The sequence below is a fragment of the Urocitellus parryii genome, chromosome 10 (assembly GCF_045843805.1).
Source record: "Urocitellus parryii isolate mUroPar1 chromosome 10, mUroPar1.hap1, whole genome shotgun sequence".
Classification (NCBI taxonomy): Eukaryota; Metazoa; Chordata; class Mammalia; order Rodentia; family Sciuridae; genus Urocitellus; species Urocitellus parryii.
Window position 1 is genome coordinate 16,516,858 of NC_135540.1, and position 26,086 is coordinate 16,542,943.

The following is a 26,086-nucleotide window of genomic DNA, read 5'->3' on the forward strand; positions in this document are numbered from 1 at the left end:
TAGTGAATAATTAGAGTGTGCAACTGCATATATATATATATATATAATATATATATATATATATATATATAGAGAGAGAGAGATAGATATAGATATATAGATATATAGATATATAGATATATAGATATATAAAATGTTAGAAACTGTCAGTTTATAATTACAAAGATAAAATTGGAAGGTTAAATGAATAACAGGGACTTTCAATATAAAAAGTTAGGAACACTCAAAAGATCATTAAAAAATTCTGAATTTTAATAATATAAAAAATTAAGGAGCACATTAATTAAGCACAGGCACTATTTATTAAAATGTATGTGAGTCCTCTTGATCAGAATTTATTTTTCATATTTATTTCTAAAACACAACTTTATAAGGGAGCATCAATTGACTACTAGGGAAGTATGAAGTGATTTATCTTAAGTTCTTAATTTTATTACCTTAGAAAATTATTTAAAGAATGCTTTCCTTTTGAACTATAAATTAGTTGAGGTCTTTTTTCTTCATAAATTGTAAATCAAGCTTCTAAAAATTAACATGATATTACTGATAAGAAGATATAAAAAGCAACAAAACATTTTAAACTTTACCCAAGAACTGGAAAAACAAGTCCTTACCTGGTAGTCAGGGTTATCAATCATGGGTGGTCTCCAAATCCCTTTGTATTTTGGGTTGTCTATCATGGGAGGTTTCCACTCACCACACCCAATCCGGCATGCGGGGTTAGCTATATGAGGTGCCTCCCATTCTCCATCCATGTCTTCATTCCTTAAGACATCAGAACAGAACAAACAGTGACCTCAATTCTCTCCCACTAGCCATGAAAGCCATGGCAGAACAGACATTGGTGTTTGAAGGTGAAGAGCGCTCACCAGTCTTCAGGTTTCACGGCTTGAGGGTCAGGGATGAATTTTGGCTCATTATCCAGCCAGCCGTCAGGCTTAACGACATTTACATCTTCTATTTGGGCAGGTTCATTTTCATCCCTATAAATACACTATTTTATGTTAATTAATAATTATTCAAAGAGTTCTAAATTGCATGTTGCCAACTTCAGAAGACACCGTCACAGGGTTTCCCACCCTTCTGTCTTGATGTTCTTACCACCCCATCACATGGCTCTCACCAAAGTCTTCTGCTAACTTGCTAATTCTTTATAATATACTCCCAACATTCACACATGCACCTGTGTGTATTTACACAAATGATAGCATGCTATGCACAATATGTCAGACCTTGGTTTTGTCCCTTAGAAACTCACTCACTCAACAATAAATATATATTGTAAGCCTACTCTGTGTCAACATTATTCTGTTATTTTTACACATATATTTGTTTTATTCTTAGCAGTTACATAATTTTCAACTTTATTTCATAATTTATTTAGGTATTTCCTTCTTAGAGAACGAAAATGCCTAAATAACTATTACTATTACAAACAATGCTATAATAGATTGTAAGCCATTTCTCACCTGCAAAAGTATGAGCATACTAAATTTTGATGACTTCCAAATTACTTTCTTATGCTTCATTTTCAGTCCTATCAGTAGTGTACAAGAGCACCAATTTTCTTGTGACCTTGCCAATAGTACTACCAAACTTTGATTTTTTTGCCTACTTGATAGTTGAAAATGGCATTGCACTTGATAGTTGAAAATGGCATTGTATTTTAGTGTACATTTAACAGCATAAAATGATATATAAAAACCATTTCTGTTTACATTAAATAGCTCATTACCTTTGTATGAAGAAATTAGCCACTTGTCAGCTGTATGAATTCAAAAGACATTTTCCAGTTTCTCATGTGTTTTTATAAAGTTTGTTCTTTTTTCTTTATCACACACAAATCATCTGCTTTCAAATAGTTGAATTTATTAATAATTCCCTTTATGGTTCTTGGATTTTATGTCATATTTGAAAAGGTCTTACCTACTCCACTGTTATTTTTCTTTAAAAACTCTCCACATTTAACTTAATTCTAATATTTCTATTTTTAAAACTAACACTAACTTAGGGAGTGAATTCTAAAATAAACATAATTACATCAAGTATTGACTAGAACTACCAATATGATTTCATCTTTACAGAAATTTTAAAATAAGATGTTCCTTCATGACTTTCCAAATAAAACTTGAGTAAAAAATTAACGAAAATAAGTGACTATAAATGTACAGACTTGAACCTGCCTGACATCAATGTTACCTTGAGTCTCTGAGTGCTCAGGATAACCAGAATTTAAAATTTGAGGAAGATTTTTTTTCTAATTCTTTAAAGCAAATCCAGTACATTTTGCTAGTCAGAATATGACCGTTATCTGCGATTTCTCACATTTAATGACAAATTCATCCTTTCTGGGTAAAAACTCAAGAAGCCCCATGAGTCCATGGGGAAGGAGGAGCCTTCTCTCCTGACTGCGGGAGGCAGGGACAGGCACTGGCAGGGCTTCCTCCTGATCTCTTTTAGACCAGGATGCTCTGCCTATGTGTATGAGGTACTTCCTGTAACAATCTCTGCCTGAGAGCAACAGCATTTTCACTAGCTATCAGTGGCTCTGTTAACCAAAAAAAGAGTTATAAAGTTTAGCATTTTTGATTTTCCAGAAGCTGTCTACAAAAAACAAGAATGTAAGGAAATAGGGACATTTTCTAGTATGAAGCAAAAGAGGAAAACTGTTTTAAAAACAATGGACACCTCCCTCCTCAGCGATCCTCAGTGAGACAGTCTAAAGTCGCGTGACATACATTTAACACGGAGAGGACACAGGAATGGAGAAAGAGAGGAACATGGGAATGTTGAGATAAATAATGGCTGAAAACATTATCCAAAGTTGGTACAAACTATGAGCCCACATTCCAGAAAGGTTAAAGAATCCAAAGCAGAGAAGCATACAGAGAGCCACACTGGGTGACGCAAAGTCAACTGCTGAAAATTGGTAATAACCAAACATTTTAAAACCAAACTGAGAACAAAGGATATATGGGGTAAAGGAGAGCAAAGATGAGCACAATGGCGGACTTCTCTGCAGAAACATCAGGAGACCCAGGATCAGAGATGCCTGCTGGGAAACAGCTGCCAACCTGGAGTGGACAGGTAGAGCACTTGCCTTGCATGCGTGAGGCCCTGGGTTCGAAACTCAGCACCATATAAAAATAAATAAATAAAGATATCGTGTCCATCTACAAATAAAAAATTATTCAAAAAAAAAAAAAAAAAAAAAAAAAGAAGAAGAAGAAGGCAAAGGAACCATCCCCAGGAAGGCCAGGAGAATCCAATGAGGATGATGGGCTGGGCCACACCTCAGGGAAGCTTCTCAGGCAGCGGGGAGATGATCACAGATGGAAAGCTGCACTGCACAGAAGGAACAAGAGGTCTCAGAGAAGGTGACCGTGGGGGTAACCAAAAGGCTTTCCCCTCCTGTGATCCAAAGACGCTGAGGGGAGGGCAGGCACATGGCCTTCCCAGTGCGCACAGAAGGAAGTGCGTGGACATAACACACAGGGCGCGGGATGACAGGAGACTCAAATGGGGCTCAATTCCACATGAAGGCTGAGTTTTTGTTTGAAGTAGACTGAGATCTGTTTAAGATGCATATTGTGAAGCCTTGAGCAACCACTAAACCATAAACCACAGAGGAAAGGCTAAGAAATCAACAGGAAAGAAAGAGTGGGAAACTGCAGTAAAGGAAAACAACTATCAAGTCAAGAAAAAGTTCTTATAAAGTGCCACAGAATATATGGGACAGTAGAAAATACGTAATGAGATTAGAGGTAGGTTACATTAGATAAGCCTAGAATTAAACACCCTCTTAAAGGAAAGACTCAGACACAGAATGCCTGTAAGAAATCCACCTTAAAAATAAAGGCACACCACGGGACTTAAAATCAGCATACCATAGTAACGCAGCCACATCAATGTTTATAGCAACTCAATTCACAATAACTAAGCTGTGGAACCAACCTAGATACCCTTCAATAATGAATGGATAAAGAAAATGTGGTATATATACACAATGAAATATTACTCAGCATTAAAAGAGAATAAAATTATGGCATTTGCCCGCAAATGGAGTTGGAGAATATCAAGCTAAGTGCAGCAAGCCAATCCCCCAAATCCAAAGGCTAAATGTTCTCTCTGATAAGTGGATGCTGATCCATAATGGGGGAGGGGGCATGGGAAAAATGGAGGAACTGTGATTGGGTAAAGGGGAGGGTGGGAGATGGGAGGAGAGGGGGTATGGAGGCAGGAAAGATGGTGGAATGAGATGGACATCATTACCATAGGAACATGTTATTACTGCACATATGGTGTGCAACCAGAGAAATGAAAAGCTGTGCTACAATTGTGTCCAATGAATTAAAATGCACTATACTATAATATATACCTAATTAGAATAAATAAATAAAATTTAAAAAATAAGGCTCATAGAGGTTGTAGTAAAGAGTGGAAAACAACATTTATTATATCATTATATCATGATTAAAACTAAGCAAGAACACTGATTTAATGTCAAGACAGGGAGACTTCAAGACAGCACTATAAGAGTTCATTAAGTAACATTTTTTTAACAAAAAGAGAGTCGGCTTCTCGAGAGGTCATGAAATACTGTGATTAGATGTAGGAAGAGATTCTTCAATGTACGGGAAGCAAAAACTGACAGAAAGAGAAAAATCACAGTGGTCCATTTTCAGAATTCAGTATTTGGCTTTAAATGTAAAATGACTTGGGATGTCAGAAAGGCAGCAGAGGGGAGAGCAGGATGGAAAGTCACAGCCCCCCATGGACAGAAGGTAAGAAGGAAGGGGCTGACCTGACCAACAGTGTCTCACCACAAGAGAACGCAGGGAGTGAGGACAAGTAAAGGTATATTTCTTTGAATAACCCAATAGGAGACAGTACAACCTACATGAGGAGATGACATTAATTATTATTATGTCATCTCCTCGTGTAGCAGAAAAAGAAATAAGCTTCTCAGGAATAAAATTAACATGACCTTTACAGAGAAATTATAAAAAAAAAATCCTAGTAAATGAGGAGATATACAGGTATTTCTTGCCATCTGAACTGAAGCTATGGGAACTAAGAAACTGAATATATGTCTTTTAAGGAAAATTTCTGTAGAATGGAAACAACACACACAGGGCTATTGAAAAAATTATGGTTGAAAGCATACTGGTATGAGTGAGTCCTGCATAGTCTAATAGATATTAAAGACATGGCTATTTTAAGGGTAAATAATTATCAACTGAACAAACCAAACCAGATAAAACATTCACATGTATATGATAAAGAACAAATAAGGAATAAAATTAATAAGTTGGTGTTGGCTCATGAATTTCCTTCCACAGCACTGAACACAAAAATAAACGCACTGAAATTACAATAATATGCAAGTATTAATTTAAATGAAATTTTTAAAAATTAAAAGGCAGGAAAGTGCAAAAGTATTTGGAAAGCCAATTTTAAAATATTTCACACCAAATGGTCAAAATAAGTGGTTCTGATGTTAAAAGACTCAGTTTTGTTGGTTGTAAGGGTCCATCTAGATTACATGGCCTGACTTCACTATGTGGAATAAGGCTCATGACTGAGCTCTGTGCTCACCAGTCTTCCGGCTTGACGGCAGAAGGGTCGGGGATTTTCACCCTCTCGTCCCATTCCTCGGGTTTCATGTCCATGGGGTCATCGATTTCTCTGGGAGGATTGATAGGAGGAGCCACATCCTCTAGGAGGCTTCCTTTGTTCACAACTATTTGGTCAACCAATACTTCAAATGTGTCATCTGGATTCATCACTGAAGAACAATTCAAATATTTCATACTCATCATGAAATTTTAAAGACAATGTTTTAAATAATAAAACCATCTAAACTTCATGGATAAAATTTTCTCCCAACCAGAAACAGAGGGATAATCAATGTATTCAAAATATGCTGAAATCATTAGATTCACTCTTTCTAAAATAAAGATAAAATTTGTTTTAAACTGCTGTTTACAATTCTTCTCAAGTAAGAAATACACAGTAGCCAGCTGTCTGAGACTCATGCCACTCAGCTTCACCTTTTTTTTTTTTTTTTTTTTTGAGATGGACGTCATTCCTTTATTTTTTGTTTATTTTTTAAATGTGGTGCTAAGGATAAAACCCAGTGCCTCACATGTGCTAGGTAAGCACTCTTGTCACTGAGCTCCAGCTCCAGCCCCCAGCTTCACCTTTTTAAGCTACAGATACAACCCAATTTTCCTCAGCATTTAAAACATTTTAAAACAATCTCAAAAAGTGACAAGTAAACTACAAATAACTTTTTTCCTGAACCACTTGAGAGTAAGTTACTGACAACTTACACATCACCCTTGAATGTTTGAAGGTATAGTCTCACAAACATTTCTCCTACAAAAGCCCAATATGGCCACCAAAATTAGGAAATAAACATTGCTGTATTAATATCATTTCAGAAAGACTTAAAGATGAGGCTCACTAGCATTTCAAATTCAATGGTTCACATGTTCTAGTGTAAAACATCTTCTGAGTGCTTTGAGTATCTAAGCTTACTCTTACCACTAGGTGTGCTCCAGGTAAACTCTAGATTCCCTTATCATTTGTAATGACAAAATAAAAGATCTCTCTTCCCTCTGGGTAAAATTTAGATCTTTGGAGAGAGTGTCAATTAAAAGAGCTGCTTAACAGTAAATGAAAGAAGTAGGAGCTGTGGACAAGTGTCAGGATCATTCTGATCACTAGTGAAGTGGCCACTGGCTTCTGAAGAAACAGCTCTGCAGTCATAGCCATCTCCAGGGCTTTCAGTCATGACAATGACAGATCATTCATGTCAAATCCAAGTAATGCTACATGCAAATCCCAAATAACAGCACCCACATTCAGTATTTTCTCCCTGTTTTCCTCTGTTTCCTCTTCTATTACAGCTGAGATTATGAAATTACACTACTAAAATAAAGGAAAAGTTGAGACAGAAGCAGAGCTAAGAGCAAGATCTTAAATGCAAAAAAGTACAGGGTTCCTCCTACTTTAAAAAAAGGGCATTTAAAAAAATCTTAAAAAGAACTTTCTTCATAAATTTTGTGACTGAAATGGATTTTTTTTAAATTATAGAAGGGGCTGGAGTTATAGCTGAGCACATACCTCACACACATGAGGAACTGGGTTCAATCCTCAGCACCACATAAAAATAAAATAAAAATAAAGATATAAAAAATTATAGTTAAAAAAAGAAAGCATATGGCAGATAGTTATGAATGGAAAAAAACTATTCAAAATTTTTGGCCAAAAATTTCTATTTAGAAAGAATGTTTTTAAATGACTTTATAATCAGAGCACTGCATTATAAAAAGAGTAATGTTATAAAAATATAGTACTACCACAGTTTTTAAAAAAGAAAAAAGTCATTTAGTGATCCTAGCACAAGAATCAATGTTTTTATGCATATGCATGGACTTGAGTTTCAGTTACAGCCCTATTAGTCACTCTTACTCTCTAGGGCAGCAACTTAACTAAGTTAGGTGAATAGAGACCACTGTTCACCTCACATGTGGTTCCAGAGGAAGGGCTGAGAACAAGGCGAGGTACACATCACATCTTTTCTTATCTGTTTACATCATCTGTCTGTTGGCCACCATTATATCCCTACAATATGGATCTCACTTTCCTTTTCCATTTTAATATTACAGGTTGAAAATCTCCTGTGCAAATTGCTTGAGACCACTGCTTTTTCAGGTTTTGGAGTATTTGCATACACTTCATTTGTTGAGAGCATCCCTTATCTGGAAATCTAAAATGCTCCAAATTTCAAACTGTCAGCTCTCAAAAATTTTCATATTTCAGAGTATTTGGATTTTGGATTGTTAGATAAGGGTTATTCAGTCTGTATAAGTAATATTCTTACTGTTAAACATGTTTGTAGTTACCACCTTTGTATTACATACAAAGTCCCCTAATGATAACACTTAGCTTGCTTCAAATTTGCAGTGTATCTTCACACAGAAGTCACCTTTCTTCTAGATTACTCTCTTTGGATAAACTGCTGAATGTGAAATTTTGCTTTCAAAAAAACATGACTCTCCTACAGCCTCTGCTGTATTCTATTAATTTGCTCTTGGTCAGGTTTGCACAAAGTTAAAATGTCCTGTTCTAGTTGAAATTTTTCATTCATGCTCCCACAAATATCCACTATTTCTTTCCAATTATTTCAGAAAAAGATTTTTTATAACATAGCAAAAATTCTGAAGGAGAAAACTGGGCATTGTCTTTGCAGACAAAATGATTGTTTCCGTAACTGCAGCCTTTGCAAAGAACACTGAAATGCCTTAGTCTTGGATGGAGCTGACACTTGCGAGAAGAAGCTGATAGAGCCATTTCAAAATGTCCTGTTAATTCTGCAAAGTTAGGATTTTTAAGTAATCCTGGGCAGAACAAAGCTCTTTAGCATCCTTAGGAACTGGAGAAGCAACCCTTACTATTCAAACACATCTATTCAAACCCATTTACTTAAAGGAAGCTACCTATGTCAACATGCTAATGCTTTTCCTAGCAAAGTTGGGTATGTGCCGCACCTCAACCACAGCAGTGCCTAACAGCAACCACAGCTGCCTACAGAATGAAGCCTACACTCCTCCCCTGAGCACTGGGACCTCCCCTTCTGTCACTTTTCTTTCTAGCTTCCTGTTCTCTGTCACAGTGCCACAAATGTCTTTTCTCCTCCTGTCTTCTACATTCTAATATTATAGTCTCTGCCTTTGAACTCTTGACTGTACCTCATCTGTCTCTCTCATCGGGCACTTTATTTTCTGTCTGTACTATAACTACATATATATATATCTTATTTTCCCCAAGAGATAAACTTCTAGAAGGTAGATGTTTATTTTCTCCTAAAGCACTTGTTATGAATATATTTGTAGTCAGCAAATATTTTTGAATTAATGAATGAATTAAAAGGATATACCCAGGGTATAAAGATGAGTCTTTCTGTCTGTAAAGAACTTTTTAAGGTCTACATCTGGAGGTTTAGCATGTTTTTCTTCAAGAACTCCAGTTTTAGGATGTTTATGTCTGAAGATAAAATGAAGTTTATAATCTTCTCCGCATTTATCTGGTCCAAACATAATGGTATAAGATGTTTTATCGTAAAAGTTTTCCTTCAAAGAGAGATGAGTGCTGGGATTAGTCCAGAATTATAGAGTCATTTAATGAATTTCTCTATCCTATCCCATGAGTAGAGTTTATAGAATGTATTAAATGTTAATTTAACAAAGAACTATTTAACACAATAAAGGATACAGAAAATGATAAATTTTACCTCAAAATATACATAATTTTTAAAAAACACAGCTTGGCATTAGATGGTTTGCCAACTACCTTTGCTGGTCATCACCTTAGAACACCTACAGCAAGAACTTCAACATATGCTACAGGTGTCCTTTTCTGCCTGATCCTAAAAGTAACCTTTAACCTACACATTGCATAGCCGATGCTGGCCATTAGTTCTGACCAAGAGCTCACAGTCTTTCTTGTCTTGTCATGTGACAAAACACTGACACAGCCTGCTGCCGGAGAAGGCGCTAAGCCATGTTCTTCAGTTGGTCATTTTCTGTGGCTACCAACATCTGGACTCACGCCTTTCCATGTGGCTCTCCACCCACTCTGTTTCCCGGCTTTGGTGTGTCATCTTATTTCTCTGAACAAACTGAATGAGTCTTATTTTGTGAAGAACTCAAAGCAGATATTTCAACAGCATTGAAAAGCACCACGTCATCTGCTATTTACATACATGGTGAAATTTTTTATTGCTAAAGATTACAAAATGGATGCCTCCAGGTAACCCAGCTTTATGTGGAACTTGAAGGCAAACTGTAAAAGCTACATCAACTTATGTTGGGAAAAGACATTCAGAGTTCTTTTGGATTTTGTTGGAAATGAAACTTTCAGTTGTATCAATTACTCCTTAAAAATACTTACTAACTTTAAGAAGATTTTCTTAAATATTAAAATATCATACCAGAATCAAATCATCAGTGTCTGCTAGGAGTTTAATGTATGCACCTCCACAATCAATACCATCTTGAAAATTTACTTCATATCTAAATGAGGGGAGAGAGAACCATACTGCTGATGAATAAAAATGATGGATTGCTCTTTAAAACACACGGCATCACTCCCAATGCATTCACACAGAAATGTTTTACAATGCTAGAGAGCTCCCACGTAAAGCAAATTTACAACCTTTAGGAAATAAGCGGAAATGCTTTTCTATTATTGTAGCACACGGCACACATCACTAAAATATTAGAGTGATTATAATTAACTATACAAAGCCAACCAATTTATTTGAATATTTTCATATTGAAACTGTTAAAATTAAGAATAAGATATTTGACTAAAACTAACAGGAAACTTCAAATTCAGATAAGGTAGGAAAATAAACATTCTTTATAAACTAAAAGAACAAGAGCCATAAAGGCCACAGCGATAGCAGATTTCTAGGATATTATCAGGAATATAACTAAATCTAATTTGTCCTTTAGTTCAGCTATACCATGTTAAATAAAGTTTACATTTAATTAAATGGCTCTAGCAAAGAGATTTCATAATCTCAATCAATTATCCAGGGTTTTTCAGACCTAAATAGCCAGGAGATCTGGGAATTTTCAGCTATTTAGTTTATAACAGCTAAAAAAGAGTGAATTAATAAAAGAGTCTTTTCATGAATTTAAAACATACTGTAAGTCTTAGTAAAAATAGAAACTTTTAAGGAAATAGTCTTGCTAAGACAATGAGCATAGACTTAGAAGAGATACCTGGAAAATCATGAATAACACAGGATAAAAATCAGTGCGGAAATAGACGTCAACGTGAAAAACAGTGAAAATCAAAAGGATCATGATTTTGTTAAATAAATTTTAAAAAGATGAAAACCAAAGAAACAACAGGAAACAGTGGTAATTTTAATAAATGACTACAGCTTAAATGTTTCTTAAGAAAATTCAATGACAAGAAGATGGAAAATAATAGCATATAGTTTTAACAGTTTAAGTCCACTTAAGTGCAATTTATATCAAAAAGCACAGAAGAAAGCAAAATTTAAAATGATTTTCTTTGACTTTCCAGACCATGGGTGATTTATCCCTGTACTTTCTACTGTGCTTTATTTCTCAAGCTGTCTAGAATAGTGACTAGAATGCTTCTTCTTGGAGACAGGATCTCTCCACAGGTTGGCCCCCAACTCCTGGGTTCAGCCTCCTGAGTAGCTGGCCCTAGAGGCATGTGTGGTGACCAGCCATCATATACTTTGACTTAAGCATCATTCTTAACTCTGCCACTGCCTCTAGTCACACCCTGGATAAGCACAAGTTATTCAAGCTCTGAGCACCTCTCTGCTTGGCTATGAAATGGGACATGGCCCATACCTATCCCACCACGGACTGTAACAACCTTTATGGGATGTCAGGCACAATGACAGCTACTTGCTTGTTTTTAGAAGTGATCTATTCTCATTTTTAAAATAAGAGAGGGTTTATTTTTTTCTCCTCACAGTCTCTATTTTAAATAATAGTTGATAAATATTTTTCAAGGAACTTGTGCCTTTGAAGACTATAAAGCAGAAGACATGGGACATGATATGACTAAAAGGTCACTATTTTCAGGAAAAATAAAATAAAAAGACATTGCTTCCTTATAGGTGATTTCAGGGCAAGGTGCTCTGTGAAAGTAAGAACTGAAAACCACAGTTCTCTGATTGGCCACATGAGTGTTAACAGAACTCTGCTCCTGGTATGCCTAAGCCCACCCACTCTGTCCATTTCTTATACTGCAGATTTTTAAGAGTTTTCAACTTTAACTTATGTCTAGCAAAAATAATTCACAATGAATAAGAGGACCAGCAAAGTACATATATCATGTAGTTTGAGTGCTACTAAACTTTAAGAAAGAACATATAAAAGTGTATATTTTGGGCTGGGGATGTGGCTCAAGCGGTAGCACGCTCGCCTGGCATGCGTGCGGCCCGGGTTCGATCCTCAGCACCACATACCAACAAAGATGTTGTGTCTGCCGAAAACTAAAAAAAAATATTTAAAAAATTCTCTTTCTTTCTCTCTTTCAAAAAAAAAATAAAGTGTATATGTTAACTCTAATTTCTTTGGACAATCATTTCTAAAACTATTTTATGAAGTAGTAATTATTGTTAAGTGTAAAATTAATTCAAACCTTCAAACATGTTTGGGAAACAGTATTAATGCTAAAAACAGGTTTGGTTTTAAATGTAGAACTTCCCCAAAAATCTAATGGGCTAATATACTTTGTAACTCTTAAATTAAGATAGTTAAGTTTTCAAGACTTCTATGATCATTTAACACATTCGAGTTGAATATCTGAAATGCCTGAGACCAGAAAATCAGATGTGGGAATATTTTGGGGTTTTGGAATATTTGTATAGATCTTACCTGTTGAGCATCCTTAATCTGAAAATCTGAAATCTGAAAGCTCCAAAGTCTGACACTTTTTGAGAGTCACAGCAGTACTCAATAAGTTTTGGATTTCAGAGAAAGTGGCTGACTAAAGGCACCTAGTATGTCTCTCCACACACACACACACACACACACACACACACACAGAACCAAAATTAAAACAAAAAATATAGCTATTATTTCACTGGAGTGTTTAAAGGAAAGTACCAGGATGCAGTAGGTACGTGGTAGAGACCTAAGATGGTCAGGGAATGAAGCACAGAGCATTCACCATTCAGTCTCCAGAGACGAGATCAACCATGAATCAAAGGGGCTTCATCCAGTAGGAGATGGGCAAGCAGGAGGCCCCAGCAGTGCTCATGAGTGCTAAGGGCACCTGCTATATGCTGCTAGAGAAGCTAGCAGCTCTCACAGGCAAAGCCCACCTTAAAGAACTGCCAGAGAATCCCCACCACTGCGTTATTACCACACAGAAAGAGCCAGATCACACTGTCCCTCAATGCCAGGCTTCTGATGAACAGCACCACCTCAGGATCCCGCCCACCTACAGAACCACAGATCCCATGTGCAACCCTGCCCACTCACCCTCTGCCTGGAAAGCACCAACAAGTCTTCCCTAAGCACTCTTGCCCACCATAAGCTAGGAAAACAGCCAGGGCCCACCCATCCTCCACCTCAGGAAGCGGCTGGACATCCTATCTCAAGCAGCTTGGCTGGCCAAGGCCCAGAAGGCACCAGTGCAGCCCATGGACACCTATAAGCATCCTGCCCTGGGCCAGGAGCACCATGCCACACCTGCCCAGTCCCACCAGACAACTCAGCTCCCACATAGTTCTCAGATATTTAAGAGCACCCCCCCCCCCAGGCCTGCTGATGTGGCCTAACCCACTTCACAATGCTCAGAAACTGAGGGCTGCCTGCCCCTACAGCCAGGAGTGCTACACAGTGCCTTCTAAAGCCCAAGAGGGCAGCCCAGGCCCCACGTTGTCCTCAGACACTCAGAGACACTCTACCTCTACTACCCAGCATGAGGTGTCTTTCCAGGGCAGCCTGGGCTGACAGGCAGCGTCACCCCACATGACCTGAGGACACTACAGGTACAACCACGTGCCCTGCCCATGAACATGCTCTTCATCCAGTGGCAGATCTATGCTTCAGCCTGCAGCCTCGAAAACTGCCAGAAGTCGACATAGGAAACACCACCAGACACTGGTACAGGTAATGACTTTGATAAGACTCCAAAGCACTTACCAAAAACAAACAAACAAACAAAAACCCACAAATAGGTAAATGGGATTATATCAAATTAAGAAGCTCTGCAAACTAGTCATTTTACAAAGGTTTGCTATCTAACTCAAGAGCAAAAAAACAAATAATCCCATTGAAAAATGAGCAATAAACCAAACCAAATATTTCTCAAAAGAAGATATACAAATGACAAGGAAGCATAGGAAAAAAAATGCTAATTGTCACTAATCATTAACAAAATGCAAATTAAAACCACAATGAAATATCACCTAACTCCAGTTAGAACAACTATATAAAAAGACAAAAAATAATAAATGCTGATGAGGATGTATAAAAAGGAGAACTGATACATTGTTGGTGGGAATGTAAATTAGTACAGGCATTATGGGAAATGGCATGGTGGTCCTCAGAGTGAACATAGAATTACATGATCCAGCTTCTGGCTACTTAGTATACATTCAAACAAAATGAAATCCACATGAGACCCCTACACTCTGGTATTTAACTACAGTGCTATTCACAACAGGCAAGACACAGAATCAACTGAGGCATCCACGGGCTGATGACTGGATGAAGGAAATGTGGTGTGAGATACAAGGGAATATTAGTCAAACAAACAAAATCCTGTCACCTGCAGCAACATGAAAACAACTGGAGAACATTATATTAAACAAAATAAGCCAGTAGAGAAAGACAAAAAGTGCGTGTTTTCCTTCCTCACTCATATTTGGAAGCTAAAAAGATGATTTCACAGAAATAGAAAATAGAAGAGAAGCTGGGTAGGGGACAAAAGGAAATTGGGTGAGAAAGACCACAGTGCAGTTAGATAGGAGGCATAGTTCTAGTGCTCTACGTCACGGTGGGGTGACTGCAGCTCACAACAAGAGAGCAGCTCAAAGGTTCCCAAGATGATGAAATGATCAGTTTTTAAGGAGATGGAAATGTAAATTACCTGACTTGATCATTATCTACTGTATACAGATATCAAATTATCATTCTGTGTCCCATAAACATGTACAGTCATAACAACTAAAAAAAAGTGTTGAAAAGAGAAAACATTTACAAAATTGCTATCAGGTGAAGAAGTAATCAAACAGGTTAAAAAAAAGCTCTAAATTTCAGATTTCTGGATTAGGGATGCTCAACTGTTTGGGGAAAGTACCTTCTAGTACAGAGACAGCATAAGTCCATAGTATTTATACTACTAATATAAATTTTCCTCATTTTAAGAGAAGACAAACACTGTACTGTTAATTGTTTTTAAGCATATGAAGGTTATTCAACTCTTGATTCTCCTTCTCTTCTTGCAGAACAAGCACTTCAGAGACTTATTTTCTAATCTTCACTTCTAATTTTGTAAACTACCATTTTTGTACGTGCCTAGTAGTGACTCATGCTGAATATACTAAATTTGATTTACTTTACTCTGGAGAAGTTAAATTTTACAATTTTATCTTAGTCATTTATTTAAACCACAAAGAGTCAAAATAGAAAGTGATATTACAGTTCACTTACATTTCAAGAGAATAAAATTATCTGAAAATTCTCAAGGAAAAAATGAACAAAATTCTGAATGATACCAAGCTCAAATATGAGTCCCAATAAGTATCTGCAATAATATTTTTAATTTTGTTCAATTAATGGTCATATATTTTTAATTTGTTCAATTAATGGTCATATATTATTTAATATTACTACCTTTAAGTCCCTTAAAATTTCTTAATAAAGTCTCAGCCAAAGCATCACAACTAAAAGAGTAAGCCAATTACACAAAATGCCATTTTTTCAAAAATGTCTAAAACACAAGACAGCATTTAATTGCACCAGGTAGAAATAGCTCTGACGTGCTCACAGAGAATTGAAGAGATTCTGAACTATATAATTTACAGTTAATGATATTTCCTTATGCTGTAATTAATTTTGGACAGCCACATTTTCTGATATAACACACAAAGAACGTTTATGTATTTCCTTTTCTTTGGAATTTGAATATTGTTTTGCAATTGTCTGCATGGATTTTGGTTTCATAGAAGTACAGGTGACACAACTTGAGGAATTTGTCCAATTTTGCAGCAGTACATAAGGAAGCGACATGGCTCTGTCCACACTGGGCAAAAGGAGAATGTCTTTGTCGACATGATGTGGAAAACACTGATCTACATACATAACGTTCTTTTAAAATAGAGTTGCTTTTATACCATGGATAATTATAAATGTAATGCATTCCACTATTGTCATGTATATAAGAAATAAAAAAATAGATTTTCTGCCTTTATCATTGGCTTAACAACAATATTAATGATTCCATTCTGAATATATTGAGGTAAATATATGTACAAACATACATACATATATGTGCATATATATAATACAAATATGTAGCAAGTACTTTAAAGAAAACAAAATTAAAATGGTGATTTTACTGTGCACTATATTTCATGGTGACATTTTTGTACTTACCTAGTAGTGACTACTACTGTACATGATTTTATCATTAACCTGCTTTATACTGAAAAAGTGTGCTTGTGTGGTATATGTTGATTTGTATACTTAACTAAACTGAAAAAGAAAAAAAAATTATACCAAGCATAAAAGTCCAAGCTGTTTTCAGATGCCAAATTACATCAAACTAATACAAATTCTGAAAAAGTATTCAAAAACATAATAAAACTTACTGAACTATCAAAGGCTTATCAGCAAAAATAAAAGGTTTTGCTAACACAGCAGATATGGCATGATGCTTTGCTCTAGATTTCAATACCAATCCTCTGTCACCAGGTACCCCGTGTTCCTTCAACTCTTCTATTTCCCATCTTCCTAAAAAATAAAGCAAAGCAAATTAGAACAGAAAATTCTGACTTAAGAATTATTTTATAGCAGTCGTAAACAAATTTTTCTATGAAGGATGATTTGAGAAAAATAAACCCAAATTATAGGTAAAAAAAAAATGACATTTGTAGCTGCATATACACCGGCCTTTCCCCCTTTCTTTTCTTTTTTCCTATTAGAGAATGGTTTCATTTTGTTAGATTGAACTGTGAAATCTAATAAATAACAAACACTATAGTATCTGACTGAGGCACTTCTAAAGCTGGATGAGCTTGATTTTTCTCTAACAGGTTTTTTTTTTTGAAGAATTACGAAATATGAATTGTCTCAGGGTCTATCAACATTGAATTTTTAAAATGAGATATTGAAAACTGCATGTGATAAAGAGCATCCTTAATTCAGTACCAGCCATGGACTCAGTCCATTAGCATATTTTGAAACGCTCGGTACTTGTCAGCTACCTTACTTGCTCACAGTAGTAATTGCAGGAATTTAAATTTCACTTTGAAATCAGTATGCTTAACTCACATACACCCTCACAGGCAGTGCCAAACGTCTCAGGAAAGCAGAAAGCCCCAGATCAGCACTGAGCTGCTTGGCAAAGCTGTCAGGCCTCTCTGGGTTGGGATTTCCCAGTCTAGATTGGCTCCTGCCTTCAGATCAAGGGACTGCGCTACATGTAAAGCCACGTGGGCCATCTGCAGCCCAAAAGTGGTATGCTGGACTCCTTTTTAATACTTTAGAAAGCCAACCTTTATTAATGTGTCTACATTTATTTGGTTTTTAAAATAAGAGATATTGTTAAGTCAATTCAGCAAAAACTGGTTATTTTCCCAATATTTTGTCAACTCAAATATTTATTAGTGGGCACTTTTGAAATCATTAATGCTTGTTATGTTACTTTTTTTTCTTTCTAAAAAAAATTACAAGAATAAAAAGTTTTATGAATCAAAAAGGTGATTTTTGGTCTACTGCTGGGTACACTTTTAGTATTATTAAAAATGCTTTTTTAAAAAAGTTTTTAGGTTTTTCATCATCCCCAATTTGGTGATAGTATACTTCTAAAAGGTAAATTTATTTGGTTTTTATTCTCTCTCATTGACAATGAATTATATTATTACTAACCCCCCCTCTCCCTGCAGTTCACCAAAATAGGTCATATATTAAGAAGTAACAACTTTTGGATTTTTCAAGATGGTGATTTAGTAAAAGATTTTAAAAATTATGTTGCTTTTCTTGTAATTATGTATGAATATTTAGCATCTATGAAAAGTGTATCACTTAGTACTTTTAAAAACAAGGTAATTTCTACAAAATACAAGAGGTTTTCCCCAATTTAAACAATAACTCTTGGGCTGGGGATGTGGCTCAAGCGGTAGCGCGCTCGCCTGGCATGCGTGCGGCCCGGGTTCGATCCTCAGCACCACATACAAACAATGATATTGTGTCCGCCGAGAACTAGAAAATAAATATTTAAAATTCTCTAAAAAAAAAAAAATAAAAAATAAACAATAACTCTCTATTAACCACATTGTTTACCTAAATTCTGGAAAATACTAGATAATATAAATTCCCTTGTTAATAAAATTTCACAAAAACTATACATACTTTTTATAAGACATTCCGAAATTTGGTTAATTGAAGAATTAGAATTTATAACATCTACATTTTTTAAAAAAATCTGAAATTCTTGGATAATTCTCCCCAAATGCACAATTTTCATCCCTAAACTTAATGTTTTGTACAGATTTTCTTACTGCTGAAAAGCCTGGAGTGATTTTTTATTCAGGGGCTATTGTATAGAAGCTGTGATTAAATACTGAGAATACTAAATAGTCTGCCAAACAACCTGATCTTGGTATCAATCAACTACTGTGTAGACAACACCGCTGCTGATATCAATACCCAACACCATCTTTAGAATCTGGAACTTTAAGACTCCACACTTTTCAAAGTTGCTTTAAGACATCAAAAAAGTCAGGCTGGCTATATCTAATATGGTAATGTAATTTTTTTCAGTAACCCTTAATTTTTTAACAGTAAAGTAATACACACAGAAAACAATGTCACCCACTATTTCAGTCACCCCTGTACATGTTTCAGTATGGTCAGTTCTAGGTGACTGTGAGTTATTTATAAGCAATCTGCATTTTCACACCCAGGAGAATCTATATATTTGTTAAATTTTTTATTTACTTGAATATTCAATAAGTCAACAGGTTAAATTGGGCTGCTAAGAAAATGTTTTGTTTTACTTGTTTTTAATTTTAATCTGGGGGGGGAACTAAACACTAAAAGCTATTTTTGATAAGTAGTAAGTAGACAGTTAAATTTAACCTCAAGAAGGACCACATCTAATTTTTAGGGATGCTCCATCAATGGATTCTTACAAAATACATAGGTAAAGCAAATACTAACTCAATGTTCTGGGAAAAAACTATAAAGTATTTAAACATAGATGTATGAGACCAAGCACTCTGTTTGATAATGTACCCTGAGTTTATGTGAATTTATTTTAGGAAGCATCATATACCTCTGCAGACTCACTGCTTCCCTGGAGGAAACAATTCTTTTCTGTGAATGGATTTAGACCAAATGCAGTATTGTTTGTTCTGAGCATATGGAGGTACCCCTTTTGGAGTATATAAACACATAAAACCAGGAAGGGTTTGCAGGAATGAAGAACACTTTGAGCAAAGGATGATACACAGACATGATCTTTACCCTCCACTAAAATAAAATAAAACTATAAAAAGGAAGTACACAGCTAATATCCAACACATACCCTTACTGGTTTTGTTCTCATATACCTGCCTACCAGGGTGGAAGTATGATGAGGGAAAATTCCATTATCGGGCACCTTGGAAGTGGCTGATCTTCCCTCAGGACACCACCATTGAGGAGGCTGGTTGTGGACTACAGGGAATTCTTTTGTCATTCTCTGGGATGGTCTTATTAGGGGGAAAGGAGACCCTTGCACGCAGAACTATAGTTCCTTCTACAGCCATGCCAATAGTGATGCTATCAGAGATCCTGTGATAGTGTATGTAGGCTGGAGACCAGGATCTAGGCGTAGCCATGTACCTTGTAGCTCACATTATTAGCCTCTGACTGGCACTCACTAGGAGAATCTTGCCATAAATTAGAACTTGAGGGCTGGGGATGTGGCTCAAGTGGTAGCACGCTCGCCTGGCATGCGTGCTGCCCGGGTTCGATCCTCAGCACCACATACAAAGATGTTGTGTCCGCCGAAAACTAAAAAATAAATATTAAAATTCTCTCTCTCTCTCTCTCTCTCTCTCTCTCTCTCTCTCTCTCTCTCTCTTTCTCTCTCTCTCTCTCTCTTTAAAAAAAAAAAATTAGAAATTGATCGAGGTGTACCCAAGCTTCAGGTAACATTGTAGGGAACAGCTGTGGTCCGGGAAATAACTGCTTTAAGATTAACTTCAATAGAGTGAAAATTCAACTGTTTGAGATTAAAAAAAAAAAAAATAACTGGACTGTGGCTTAAAAGGGATTTCCAGAAGTACTGAAAAGGGATGAGTTAAAAATAAAAAACTGGACATTTTATGGCAAAGCAGGATGGGTCCTCTAGCCAAATAATTTAATGACAATATAATCTTAAAAGCTAGTGAGCTCTGGATCACAGTGGTTATATCAAATATTTAAATATTTTACCATCATATATAGAAATCTCTGCATCCACATCATCTTTTTTTGCTTTTGATAAGACCCATCTGTAAACAAAGTTGAAAACACATGTTTATTTATTTAAAATAAAACTAGTATTTTATAGACAAAATGCATATTAGAAGCATAAAAGATTATCCAACACTGTCCCTTTTCATTCAAAAATAATGAATACTTAGGCTGACTCTGCAAGCCTAGAGTCAGGCCAAATTCAGAATCTGCAACTACCCAACTGTGTGATCACAAAGCCTCAGTTTCCTCACCTATAAAATGAGGCTAAATATAGTGATTACCTATTTACCTCAGAAAAAAATAATAAATAAATATTAACTTTCATTGGTTTACCATTGTATAGGCCAAAATAGTAACTACTCCAATTTGTACTCTGAAATGAAGAAATGTTTTGTTTTTTCTTTACATTCAAAATTTATTTGTATCTTTCTTTGCATAAATAACTACAAATTAAACATTTATCAGTTAAAAAAAAAACTTGAATATTAGCTTATGCTGTCAAATAATGTCCTGTAAAATTTTTTATAGCTCTGTAATAGAACTAATTCTCATAGGCCAATAACCAATAACTTCAAAAAAACTAATCAAATCAAGGAAAACCTTCTGTTGAGTGAATACTCACCCAGCTAACTTTCCACTGTCAAAGGTTTCTGTAAAATACACTTCTCCTTTAGGCTGTGGTGTCTTATATTTAATCTAAAAAAAAAAAGAATTTTAAAGTTACACATCTTTGCAAATATTTTAAATAATCTATCTAGTTATGAACCTAGTGGACGATGCGTATAAAGGTAACATGGAGATGAGGTGGCACGGCTCTGATCTCAAGACTGAATCCTAGCAATGGTAAAATACAAGTGAATAGAATACGGTGACAAGACCCACTGACCTCTGCCTCCACTGGGGAAAGGGGGTGGTTAAAAAGGCCTAGGGACACACTTGAATGGTTTCAGGATTCTGATAAGTGACATTATTTTTGGATAAAAGTCATGAGAAGCAAAGGAAATAGCAAAACAAAAAGCATATAAATTGAAAAGCTTAGTAAATGTCTAGACTAGTTTAAAACTAAGTCTTACATTTTACTGGTAGGTGACTAAATGATAATGGTGCCATTGTCAGAGGCTGTGACCCCGAAGAAGAGACAAATCGGAAGGAGGCAGCATTGCTAAGTAGCCATCAGCAAAGCACTGTCTCAAGTGCCCGTAAGCGCAGGCTGTTCTGATGGGGTGGGGACAGGGCATGCCGTGGCACACGTGGCTCCTTGGAGGGAAGTGCTGCTGTGGTGCCCACTTACGGAAGATGAGACTCTAGGAAAGAGCCTCGAAGTTTGCCCTGGGTCACAGGGGCAGCTAGAGGATTACGAATGGGCACAGACTGGCCCCAAGTTCATAGCCCCCTTACCACACTACACAGACTGTGCCAACAAAGTAACTTAAAAGATTAGGTGATCGACAAATTATCAAAACATAACTTGAATTGATGATGAATGGATAAAAATTTGCCTAAAGTAATAGATAATCTGGTACTTTACAAACCCGACTTTTGTGATTTTGTCTGTATGATTAGCTATAAAATTTCTCCTCTCAGCCATTAGGGAAAAGGGTGCAGAGGTACTTTTTCTATTTTCACCCTACCCCTTGTAAAGACAGTAGAATGGTTCTTTATCAGTTTAAAAGAAGAATATCATTAATTAAACACATAATTTCTGAGAGGGTCAAGATTCAGTTACCAAAATTGCTAATTTTCTATGAAGTTTACCCATTTATAACTTCATTTTTCTCTATATTTTTGTAAACTGGTTAAATGGGCATAGGTGTCACAGGAGGCTTCTTTTTCTTAGATTGACCTTAAAACACCAGCAGTTTGTTTTGCCCTTTATTCATACTTTATGTATCTTAATTACTCATGCTATAAATTTAGAAGCATTAAAAAAATTGTACTTTTCTCCACTGATCAGTGGAGTAGAAGGAGATTGGTGGGGGGACAGGAAAAGAAAGGAACTTTGGGATGAAATTGGTCAAATTATGCTATTTATATATAGGACTATATATACAATTCACCACAGTGAATTCCACATTTATGTATAAAGCACCAATTGAAAATAATTAACAAATAGAAGGAAGATTAGTACACTAGAGGAAAGGGAATGGGGAGTGTGGAGGGGAGGGAAAGTGGGAGTCCTGGGGACTGAAGTGAAGCAAGCTGTATTCCGTGCATGTCTGATTATGTCAAAATAAACTCCATTATATGCACAACTATAATGTACTAATAAAACAAATTTAACAATTTTTCTTTCCCACTTCCTATCATCTTCTCAGATTATCACAAAATATAGTTAAGATGTGGTGAGTGTCGGTCAATTTCTTTAAAGCCTGAACTCCAAAGACCCCTATGGTAGCTGTATCTAAGTCAGCCTATAGCCCTTCAAGCACTTATTTGCTGGTCACAGAACTAGATTTTCAAAGACATGTCCTTACAGAGCTTAAAATTTAAGAGGGCAAGCAGAATATCCACTTTAAATAGCTAAACAATACTTACATTTAAAAATACAAAACTCCTAATGAAGGGAAATGAAACAAAGATGTCTATAAACCATCATTTCCCTTAGCCTTGAACCAGTACCTGGCACAATACGAAGATGATAGAATGAATGCTTTCCTAAACTTTAAATAGCTCCAATTGTCACATGAACATTCCCCAACAGGAACACTCTCCCCTCCTCCTCCCTTTCCACCCCTCGCCCGCCCCCTTCCCTCTTCCCCTCTCCTCCTCCTTTTTCTTTTTCTTTTCTTATTTTCTTTTTTCTTTTTTTTGGTACCTGGGATTGAACCTATGGGCACTTAACCACTGAGCCACATCCACAGGCCTTTTTATTTTCTATTTTGAGACAGAGTCTTGCTAAGAGGCTTGGGGTCTCCTTAAATTACTGAGGCTGGCCTTGAACGTGCAATATTCCTCAGCCTCCTGAGTCACTGGGATTACAGATGTGTGCCACCTTGCCCGCGGGAATGCTCTTCTGCATAGTCAGACACCAGTCCCCAGACTCCGGTTAGCAGCCCCCTCAAAGCACACATCTCAGTGATGCTGAGGTAGAAATGTGGGTCAGCCTTCCCACATGCCCAGCTCATCTTTACTCCCCTTTCTACTTTGCCCTCCTTGTTAGCATTTTCTTCCTCCAAGAAATCTTTACTTCCTGAAGACCACATGTTATACTACCCTTTATTTCACTGACAGTGTCAGAAATAAAATTTAAAATAACTTTACTGCTAGCTGAAGTACTTGGTCTTCTTCAACCAGTGATGAGCTCCTGTTTTGGCAGTAAAAACCTTCTGCATATTTATTTAACAAAACTATACTAGGTGCCACATTAATTTCTGTGTATGTAGGCACTTTAAAAACTACAGCAACAAGATGGTCAGGAAAAAGCAATGTTTTTCTTTTTTTTTCAGTGTTCTAAGAGAAATATTTATTATGCTGTCGTCACACGTTATACACATACATTGAACTAACAATAATAAACCCTACAAAGATGTACAAACATTGTCTCAATAACATTTTTAAAAAATATATTGATGCATTTGATCCCCATGAGAACACAGTGTGGCAGGTAAGTGAATGTCATCCCCATCTTTCAGACAGGAAATTTAAGGCCCAGCAAAGTGTGATGTCCTGTGTCCCTCTCCCCAAAAGATGGTTGCCTTCTTTGTGCTGTGATTATGTGAGTAGAAGTAGAGAGACAGGTGGACAAGGGCAGCAGACACAGTGGCCAGGGACGCCAGGGACTCTGCAGGCACTGTTTTTCTATCTATTTGGAAAATGAAGACTCTTAGAACTGAGATGAATCCTAAGAGACCAGCCACTTCTATGCATCTTGTAAAAGAATAATTTATAATTCATTTCTCAATAACCTTACCTCTGAGGAATGTTCACCTTCATTAACATCAATTTCTTCTGAATGTTCACTGAAGTCTTCCACCTCAACACTGTCATCCATAAATTCTGCATTGAGCGAGGTGAACAGAAGACCCAAACATAGTCCAAAGCCTTGGAAATGCATACTGACTACCTATAAAATTAATCAGTGAAAAGAAGACAAAATTATAAAAGGTTCATGTTAAGTATTGTAGAAAGAAATGACTTCTCTTTAATACTACCTTTATTCTAAGATAACTTTTAAAACCAATCATCAACAAAATTATTTAAATTTTAGTTTGAAAATAAGACACAGACGTCAAATTATCCAGCAAGCAGATTCCATTGCTGCAGATCTTCTTCTAAAAACAAAGAGTCAATAGCACAAAATCTAAAGATACAAGTAATAATGATTTTCAAACTCAAATAGGTAGACCACCTTAAAAATATGAAAAACTATGATTCCTAAATGTTCACTGAAATTGTTTTATTATAATGCTGCTTGAGTGTATATGGACAACTGGAAATTTTATAATTATAAAACTAATATACATTTACATTTAAGCACCAAAGAAGCTAAAGAAAAAGAATTTTTATCACACATATAATGGAATGTTTGCCAGAATCAAATAATACCTAAAAGACTAGACAAATCTGGGCCTTGCTGCCAACAAGCTGTCCACTATAGAGAATTCCTATAATTCTGTGACTATGCAATTCTGACCATTCCTCTGTTCCAATATTGCAAAACTTCTGTTCCTTATGGCTTTGAGATGAGTAAAAGACAAACACAATTTGGCTGACTTTTGGCAGAAGTACATGAGTTACATAATTACATCTTCCTATTCATCCATTAGCACATAAATTCAACTTTTGCTTCTTTGTACCAATAGACTTTCAAACAAGTAAATGTGAAGGTTAATGCAGTGTGGCAGGCTTTGATTTATACTGTGTCAGTCATCCAGATAATCCAGAATTCAGATACATTACTCTTTTTCCAAAGTTAACAGCCAACATGAAAGAAACTTTTAAAAAAGTAATTGTTAGCACTCTTAGATCCTTCAGAACATACCTTTCGATGTATATGGGTCTGCTTAGGAAACAAAGGCTTAACAATGAGAAAACATTCTACACCCACCAGAATGGCTATGATAGAAAAGAGACAATAACAACTACTGGGAACATGGAGAAATTGGAACTCACGCACTGTTAGGAGTGTGGAACTTTAAAATGTTATCAATAGTTTTGGAAAATAATGTGGCAGGTTTTTTTTTAATAAGCTAAAAGACAATTATGACTCAGCAATTCCACTCCTACACATCCAAGAGAAATTGAATGTCCACATAAAAGCTTATATACAAATGTTAAAATATTTTTCATGTTAGCTAAATAGTGGAAACTATCTGTCCATCCAACAAATAGTCCAGCAACTTATGAATTGAGAATCCAAATGTCCATCATTTATCAAATGTCCAACTTATGAACTGACAATATTTAGAATAGCATATTGTGAAACAGCATTCTACAATAAAAATGGAGTAAGGATATCGCCACAAAATATATGGACATCAAATGCTGAGTAGACGAAGTCAGTCACAAAATCCCACATATTGTATGATCCCACTTGGAAGAAACAGGCAAACCCATGGAGTTTGCAAATAGATTGGAGACTGCCTAGAGAAGGGTTGAAGGGAGGGTTAACAGGCACAAGGCTTCTTTTTGGGTGATGGACAGCTCCAGCATTGGAATAGGTAATGGTAATATACCAAAACCCACTGAATTACACATATTAAACAAGTAAATCGATGGTATGCAAATTAAGTGTTAAAATAAAGCATTTTCTTAATTAGCTGAAGTCATAAAAACCCTTTTCAATGAGATCAAAACTTTACATTAATGTATGGGCCAGTTAACTTCCTTTCTTCCACATA

General features: G+C 36.0%; 1 protein-coding gene across 1 annotated transcript in view; it reads right to left on the reverse strand.

Moving 5' to 3' along the window:
* Nucleotides 1–24,300, reverse strand: part of Clgn (calmegin) — a 29,190-nt gene extending 4,890 nt beyond the window's left edge. Inside the window, exons 1-9 of the mRNA XM_026386191.2 lie at nt 24,157–24,300; nt 20,869–20,942; nt 20,223–20,281; nt 16,391–16,532; nt 10,001–10,082; nt 8,948–9,140; nt 5,599–5,788; nt 870–983; nt 615–765 (exon numbers count right to left, since the gene is read on the reverse strand). Of these exons, the coding sequence (XP_026241976.1) occupies nt 615–765; nt 870–983; nt 5,599–5,788; nt 8,948–9,140; nt 10,001–10,082; nt 16,391–16,532; nt 20,223–20,281; nt 20,869–20,942; nt 24,157–24,300 (1,149 nt within the window). The remainder of the gene's footprint in view (nt 1–614; nt 766–869; nt 984–5,598; nt 5,789–8,947; nt 9,141–10,000; nt 10,083–16,390; nt 16,533–20,222; nt 20,282–20,868; nt 20,943–24,156) is intronic.
* Between the last annotated feature and the right edge of the window lie 1,786 nt (nt 24,301–26,086).